Source organism: Chiloscyllium plagiosum, chromosome 6, assembly GCF_004010195.1.
Source record: "Chiloscyllium plagiosum isolate BGI_BamShark_2017 chromosome 6, ASM401019v2, whole genome shotgun sequence".
In the NCBI taxonomy this organism is placed as follows: Eukaryota; Metazoa; Chordata; class Chondrichthyes; order Orectolobiformes; family Hemiscylliidae; genus Chiloscyllium; species Chiloscyllium plagiosum.
In genome coordinates, this window is record NC_057715.1 from 54,411,034 (window position 1) to 54,420,201 (window position 9,168).

Consider the following 9,168-nt stretch of genomic DNA (forward strand, 5'->3'; position numbering starts at 1 on the left):
ATGATCCTGGAATAAATGAGAGTGGAACTTAATAGGGCTTTATATGATCCAATCTGATTTGCTAGTGAATAGATAAACTGACTGTCGACCATATCTGTTCAAATCTGTCACTTAAGAAGCAAAGATTAAAGCTGTACTGGGAATGGCCAGGATGAGGAACAGTAATAATTGAGAGATGCATATTAGCAATATTTTGTAACAGGTAAGATATAATTTTACAGCAGAATTTTTAAAAATCTAGCATCAACTTCATTGCTAAAAATGTTATGCAAGTAACATTACCTTTTATGCATATTTTTCATTGAATTACTCTGCATTTGCAGCATGTTCTATTTTTATCTAAGTGTTCCTTTAGATTATTGTGTCAACAATGGTAGTAAAGAAACATTACATTCCAAAGTGCTCTGTACACAGAGAAGTGTCTCAAAGTATTTCACAATGTGATAAAAAAAACAGTGGATCAGCAGCATAAAAAAAACATAATGAATTTAGAAGTACCAGATTACCAAAGAGAAATGTTTGGAGAGGTTTCTGAAACCTGTGAAAGAAAATAGAGGTCTTAACGAATGGCATGCTATACAGATGCATATAGTAAGCAACAATACTAATTGATAGTGAAGCAAAGTATCCAGGGAATAAATAATAAGAATGTGTAAGAAGAAATAACGCACAGAGCCCTATGGAAAAAATGATGAGCAATGGGGAATGTGACCTGGAATTCATGGCAATGTGATAATATGCTGAAGTTTCATTCCCTGTAAGCTTGCTTATTATTGTTAGCTATTACCTTCAATTTGTTATTTAATAAGTTAATGGCAGCCTACTGTTTCTTGATTAAATGACACACTTGTTTGAGTTGTAGTATGAGTCTTCCTACATTTTCTTTAATAGGAACAGAATCATTACATGATCAATATGTACAAGACACCAAAATGGGATTTGTGATAAACGCAATTTATTCAATGGCCCACGCTTTACACAACATGCAACAAAACCTGTGTCCTGGAGTTAATGGGCTATGTGAAGCTATGAAACCTATTGATGGGAGAATACTGTTGGACTTCCTCATGAAAATCAACTTTACTGGAGTATCTGGAGATGTCATCTCTTTTGATGAAAATGGTGATTCACCAGGAAGGTATTCAATAATCCATCTATAAAATTGATTAATGTTTGTTGTGTGATTGATACCCAACACTGTCACCTTGGTGAAAGATACACTAGATGGATTTGCTACCACCATCCTCCTTGGGATCTGCAGGTCCTAACTTGTCTAGTGTGGTCGAGGAAAATCACATAGAAGTCTAACAAGAAAAGGCTCTTGTCTTAAACAAGGTGTAGTTAATTGCATAATAGTAACTAGGTATAAGTTACATTGATATAATCAATATCATTACTAAGAGTATTAGTGAGAAATCAATGGTTGTAATCATACCCATGTGTCTATGATATTATCACATTACGTAGTGGTTACCGCACTCCTCTTCATTAGCCTTTTCAAAGTTTAACATCTTGTCTTCCATTTAAATGTTTCAATTGTGATTATCAAACTAATTATTTATAAAAAACTCACTGGACATGGCCATTTACCAGCATGTTTATAGAAATAGCAGACAAGCTAAGAAACATCATGAAAAATGTAAAAAATTATCAGCATGAGCAATAAAGTAATTCTCTAAATTTCATTCTTTACTTACATTAATGCCTTTTCCTTCCTCGACCTACAGGTCATTTGGCTATAATGTGACAGTTGTGTTCCTCTGTAACTTTGCAATATCTAAAATCGCGCTATGGAAAACCGTTATAGAAAATCGTGCTGGAGAAGATTGCTAATAGAAAATTGCTATATCCATTCAGAAGAAAATTTGCATTATCTAAACAATGTCCACTGTTCGTCACTCACATTATAGCCAATTTGCGCTGATGAAATGTGGGTTATAGCAGAACGACCTGTAGCCTATTTCCAAATAGTAGAGTTATATGCTGTTTGCCTAGATTCCATCAACTACCAATGTACCATACATTTACCGTAGAGCAATAGAGCATACATCGCCAAAATAGATCCTTCGGTCCAACTCTTCATCGCCGGCCAGATATCCTAAACTAGTCCTATTTGCCAGCATTTGGCACATATCCCTCTAAATCCTTCCTATTCATGTATCCATCCAAATGCATTTTAAACGTTGTAATTTTACCCCCCTCTACCACTTCCTCTGGCAGCAAATTCCATACATGCACCACCCTCTGAGAGAAAAAGTTGTCCCTCAGGTCTGTGTTAAATCTTTCCCCTCTCAACTTAAACCTATGCCTTCTAGTTTTAAACTCCCCCACCTTAGAAAAAAGCTTTGGCTATTCACCTTATCTATGTCCCACATGATTTTTATAAACCTCTACAAGGTCACTGCTCAGCCTCCAACATTCCAGGGAATAAGCCCCAGCCTATTCAACCTCTCCCTAAAGCTCAAACCCTCCACTCCCGGCAAAAACCTTTTAAATTTTTTCTGCACCCTTTCCAATTTAATAATATCTTTCCTGTAGCAGGGCAACCAGAATTGTACCCTATATTCTAAAAATGGCCTCACAATATCTTGGACAGCCTCAACATGAGACCCCAATTCCTATACTCAGTACTCTGACCAATGAAGGCAAGCATGACAAATGTTTTCTTTTACCTGTGATGCAACTTTCATGGAACTATTTACTTGCACCCCTAGGTCTGCCTGTTTGATAACACTTTCCTGGACTCTACCATTAATTGTATAAGTCTTCCCCTGCTTTGTCTTACCAAAATACAACACCTCACATTTATCTAAATTAAACTTCTTCTGCCACTCCTCAGCCCATTGGCTCATTCGATCAAGATCTTATTGTAGTCTTAGATAACCACCTTCTTTATCCACTAATCCACCAATTTTAGTGTTGTATGCAAACTTACTAATGATGCCTTCGCCTTCTATATTTTCATCCAAAGGCAAAAACTGATGTGCATGTTTAGAAGTATGGAAATAAAAAAAACAAAAATCTAAATACAATTGAATTGGCAAGATGCTGGTTAAAATTATGTTGTTTTATTTGGCCTTTTTAAATAATAAAACATCTATTTTCCACTCATCTATAATATCTATTAAATGTTGTTATACAGTCATAGAGTAATACAGCATGGAAATAGACCCTTCTGCCCAAACTTATCCATGCTAACCATGGTGCCCACTCAGCTAGTTCCAATTGCTTGCATTTGGTCCATATCCCACTAAACTCTTACCCCCCATGGCCTATCCAAATATTTTTTAAAATGTTGCTATTGTACCTGCCTCAACCATTTTCTCTGGCAGCCCATTCCTTTTATGTACCATTCTCTGCATGAAGAGGTTGCCCCTTAGGTCCTTCCAAAATCTTTTCCCTCACCTTAAAGCTATGCTCTCTGGTTTTCAGTTCCCCATCCATGGGAAAAAGACTATATGCATTCATCCTATCTATACCCTTCATGATTTTATACACCTCAATAAGGTCACTCCTCATTCTCCTATGTTCCAAGGAATAAAGTCCTATCCTGTTCAACCTCTCCCTAGAACTCAGTCGTACTAGCCCTGGCAATATCCTCATAGATCTTCTTTGCACTCTTTTCAGTTTAACTATGTTTTTCTTATAACAGGATGACCAACATGCTAAATGCCTCTTCACCACCATGTCTACCTACGATACCGCCTTCAAAGAATTATGTACTTGTACTCCTAGATCCCTCTCTTTCCCAACACTCCTCAGGACGTTACCATTTACTGTATAAGTCCTACCTTGGTTTGACTTTCCAAAGGACAACAGCTCATTCTTATCTGTATTGAATTGTTTTTGCCAGTCCTTAGCCAACTTTCACACCTGATCAAGATCCCCCAGTAATTTTTGATAACTTGCCTCACTATCAACGAAACTTCCCAATTTTGTATCATCCACAAACTTTCTAATCATGCTTGTAAATTCACATCCAGATCATTTATGTAAGTAACAAATAACAAAGGTCCCAGCACACCACTAGTCACAAGCCTCCAGTCTGAGATACAACCTTCAACCAACACCCTCGATGGCTTCCCACCATTGAACCAATTTTGGATTCAATTAGCTAGCTCTCTCTGGATCCCATGCAACCTAATCTTCATGACTAGCCTGCCTTACTAAAGGCCTTACTAAAGTCCACATTGACAACATCCACTGCCCTACCCACGTCTATCCTCTTGGTTACCTCTTCAAAAAACTCTAAAAGATTTGTTAGACATGACTTCCCATGCCAAGAAGGTGGTGCTGGAAAAGCACAGCAGGTCAGGCAGCAGCTGAGGAGCAGGAGAATCGATGCTTCAGGCATAAGCTTTCATCAGGAATCCATGCTGACTATCCCTAATCAGACCTTGACTATTCAAATGTTGGTTGATCCTGCTCCTCGGTATCTTCTCCATCAAATTGCCTACCACTGATGTCAGGCTCACTGGTCTATAGTTCCCTGGCTTATCTTTGCTACCTTTCTTAAAAAATGGAACAACATTAGCCACCCTCCAGTCTTCCAGAACTTCTCCAGTGGCTAAAGATGAAGCAAAAATCTGTGCAAGGGCCTTTGCAATTTCTTCCCTAGCCTGCCACGATGTCCGAGGATGGAGTTGATCAGGCCCAGGTGATTTATACACCTTAATGAGCTTTTAGACTGTAAACACCTCCTCTCTGTTAATACAAAAGCGGTCCAAAACACTGCCACTTGTTTCCCTTATTTCTTTATTAAACACTGAGGAGAAATATTCATTAAAAATCTCCTCCCTCTCCTGTGGCTCCAAACATAGACAGCCATATTGATATTTAAGGGGACCTATTCTGTCCCTAGCCACCCTTTTAAACTTAATATAGCTATAGAACTCTTGCAATTATCTTTAACCTTATCTGCCAGATCCATCTCATATCATCTTTTTGCTCTTCTGAATTCCCTCTTAATTATGCACCACCCTTTATTGTCATCAAGGGATTCACTTGAGCCCAATAGCTTAAATAAGATATAGGAGCGGAAGTAAGGCCATTTGGCCCATCGAGTCCACTCAAATCCAATGTATGTCTTCTTCTTTTCCCCAATTAGCCACAATATCCCTTGACAACCAGGGATCTGTAAACCTGCCAGCTTTTTCCTTCATTCTAACAGGGACATACTATCTCTGGACTATTGATTTCACACTTTTAAAAGCCTTCCATTTGCCAGTTGTTCCTTTTCCTTCAAACAGACTCACCCAATCGACCTCTGCTTGATCCTATTATCTTAGTTTTCCTATGCAAAGACCATGTTTGTTGAACTATCTTATAATACTAATTTCCCATTAATTGGTGTATAGCTAATATTTAGCTTTAGTACTACCAACCACTAAAGCCACTCAGGAGAGACAGTTACATAAAGGCAATGTCACTGCTTGAATAATTCTGAGCCCAGGGTAATGCAGTGGGACACCAGTTGGAATCCCATCATGGCTGCTGGTTGGATTTAAATTCAATTAATACATCTGGAATTGAAAGCTAGCTTTATTAATGATCATTATGAAATGTTTTGGAGAAGAACTTTGCCATCTCTACCTATGATTTCAAATCCACCATAATAAGGTTGATTCTTCACCACATTTTTAAATAGCCCAATGAGCAACTCAGTTCAAGGGCAATAGGGGGTGAGCAACAAATGTTGGTCTTGCTTGCGATGCCATGTTAGAATCAAATTAAATATTTATAAGAAAATACATATAAGAAATGAATGGAAGCAAAACGAGGTCAATTCCCCATCTTGATTATAAATGTGAAAGCAAGATGCAGTAACACAAGCCAATTTATTTAGCATTCTGAGGCATTATTTTGACAAACTGTTTTTGCATTTAGGTATGAAATAATGAATTTTAAAAAGCTGGGCAAAGAATATTTTGACTATATTAATGTTGGAAGCTGGGACAATGGAGAGCTGAAAATGGATGATGATGAAATCTGGTCCAGTAAGAATCTTGTTGTCCGGTCTGTCTGCAGCGACCCATGTAAAAAAGGGGAAATAAAAGTGAGTAGTCTGTAACTTTTCTTAATTATATCATATAAAATAATGACCTAGATTTTATAGTAATAATTGTAATTGCAACACCTTCAGCGCTTAACATTTTTATAGTTAAATCAAAAAGCAATTTCTCAGGGGCAATTGTTTGTGGAAATATAAATATTGCTGTCAGAGGTAGTCTGTTCATCCCCCACTTGCACTGTTTAGGTTCTTGTTATTAGATTTGACATTGAAATAGCTGCAACACCATGAACCTGTGATACTTGCGGATTAGTTCTGCACAGAGAAACCTAGAGTGGTGCATTCAGGAGAAAATAGCATTTAATGTGTGGTAAGTGATCATTACATGAACAATTTCTCTGGCCCTGAAAAATTATTTTCACATGTGTGAAGACTTATTTGTTCAGAAGCTTAATGACCTTATTAACTGCACATCCTGCCTCATCGTGTCTTACTACCATAAGCAAACTACATGCAGAAATTTCTCAACATGGAGATCAGGGCAGCTACCTGCTGAATTCAACTTGTCACTTGCTCCAAAGGACCTCCATGTTGGACAACAGGCACAAACAACTCAGGAGATGATTTCAGCACATGTTTCATTGACAGCAACCACATGCACCCCATAATCCACTGACACTGGCAACCAATGTATGCCATACTCTAAGAACCCTCATAGAACCTCGCTGGTATATTTACAGTATGCTTCTGCATTTTAATGCTGCAACTTGGAACCCCAACAGCAACTATCATTAAACGATAGAGCAAGGACACTGTGGACTCAGGATGTGCACCCAGTTCATGAGCTGTCTCTGCATAATGGCTATATTATATATCAGACTGAGGGGAGAGTGGGTGAGATACAGTATAGCCCATGCATTAGCTCTTTCATTTCCATTATCTTTCATAATACCAGTCAATCATGTGACTTGCAAATGGCCAGGCAAGAGCAATGACCAATGCAGGGACAAAATACAGTCCCTAATAGTGATCGTCACTGCAGTGAGACACTGAGGGGATTTCACCAGGGTTAAATTGGCAGACCTCAGTGAGGAGAATGAGGGACAGGTTTGAGGCTAGAGTGAACAGAGTAATGGCGGATGGGGGTGGGGGAGTGGGGTAGAGGTGTGATCTTGTGAGGATTGGAGTAGGCTAAACTTCAAACGCCAGAGGGAATTGGAAAGGACGTTTCTCCCTCCCTCTGCCCAACTTGTTTAACATACAGCCCATACAGACGGAGTGCCCAAGCTTCCAGCTTGGTGTGGGTTTCCTCTCACTCTAAATAAAATGACATGGGGTAGGATGAAGCTTTCAAGATGCCATAGGTGAACAGACTGTCCAAAATCTCCAACACTCAAGTTTCATAAAGGTTGGAGGTGGTTAGGTTTTTGAAACTCCTTTGCTACAAAATGCCCCAGCAGGGAGTGTAAAATCTAGTCCAAGGTTAGATATTCAGCCACTGTTTTAAACCTGAGCTGTATTGATTTTTTCTTTTAAAATGGTCAAGCACAGAAGTACAGATTTCTCTAGGGCTGACTGCAGGCTAAGGTGTAATATCACACCTCATGAAATCACACTAAATTCAACAGTTTGTTCAAATAATATTTTTAAAGAATCTGTATTATAAATTGCTTTTTGTCAGAAAGGTTTCTTTCGTAGTCTGTGTGTTTATTCAATAACATACTGCACTGTAGTAGTATCAATCAAACATCAATCAAACTAAAAGTAGCTTTGGCCTTCTTTCACCCAGAAAAGTCACATTGATTTAGAAATTAATCTGCTAATGCAAGATACTAACCATTTCAGCTTGTCTAGTGCAGCTTTAAGCATTCTAACAAAGACACTCATTAAAGAGAGGTTACTTTTTAATACATTTTGAGAAGAATTTGAGAGCCTCAAAATTATACATCGTTCAAGAATGATTAATTACTAAGAACAAAATGAAACTCTTGGTTAAGTGTTTTGCATTGTAAAGAAAGAAAAAATGAAAATCAAAGCTTTAGGATGTAGTAAAACTTTAAAGAATACACTATATAGGATAATTGTGTGCAATAAGGACAAAATTATCTTTGAGTGTACAATCTGACGTGAGGTATTGATGACAAAGAATATGTATGAAGGTTGTGTATTCTGCGAAAGCTACAAAGGGATATATCCCTCGGTAAGTCTAAGCAGTTGATCTCTTCTGGACCAGCAGTTGAGCCATGACAGTAGATTTTGGCCTCCCAGAACCAAGAGGATCAATGCAGCAAGAAGCTCTCTGCCTTAAGGCTTCCTACATGAGAATCTACAATAAGTAGTTGGTCATGGACAAATCTTCTTCGCAAAGCATATCTATCAAAAAAGTATTGGCCATGTTCAACCTGTTAACCATCCATCATGTGGAAGATAATTAGTTTTAATTATACAAGTACAGTAGTATAGTCATTATGTTGCTAGACTAGTGATTCAGACGATTGGACTGATGATCATTAGATAGGATCTAACACTACCATGACGTTTGGAGAACCTTTGATCAGTTAATTAAATAAATTATGACAAATCCAATCTGACCAATTACCATTCAATCTGTTGGCTTTATTCATCAGCATGGTGATGGAAGATATAATTGACAGTTCCAATAAACAGGAGTAATAAACAGATGATAACCCACTAACCGGTTCTCAGTTTAGGTTCAAGAACATAGAACATAGAAGAATACAGCGCAGTACAGGCCCTTCGGCCCTCGATGTTGCGCCAATCCAAGCCCACCTAACCTACACTAGCCCACTATCCTCCATATGCCTATCCAATGCCTGCTTAAATGCCCATAATGAGGGAGAGTCCACCACTGCTACTGGCAGGGCATTCCATGAACTCACGACACGCTGAGTAAAGAACCTACCCCTAACATCTGTCCTATACCAACTCCCCCTTAATTTAAAGCTATGCCCCCTCATAATAGCTGACTCCATACGTGGAAAAAAATTCTCACTGTCGACCCCATCTAAACCCCTAATCATCTTGTACACCTCTATCAAGTCACCCCTAAACCTTCTTTTCTCCAATAAAAACAACCCAAAGTGCCTCAGCCTTTCCTCATACGATCTCCCTACTATACCAGGCAACATCCTGGTAAA

At 38.4% G+C, this 9,168-nt stretch overlaps 1 protein-coding gene across 7 annotated transcripts in view; it reads left to right on the forward strand.

Annotated features, from left to right (window-relative positions):
- Window positions 1-9,168, forward strand: part of grm5b (glutamate receptor, metabotropic 5b) — a 584,754-nt gene that overhangs the window by 433,409 nt on the left and 142,177 nt on the right. For all 7 annotated transcript variants that reach the window (XM_043691559.1, XM_043691556.1, XM_043691557.1 and 4 more), the window contains 2 exons: window positions 892-1,138; window positions 5,887-6,055. In XM_043691559.1, the coding sequence (XP_043547494.1) occupies window positions 892-1,138; window positions 5,887-6,055 (416 nt within the window). The remainder of the gene's footprint in view (window positions 1-891; window positions 1,139-5,886; window positions 6,056-9,168) is intronic.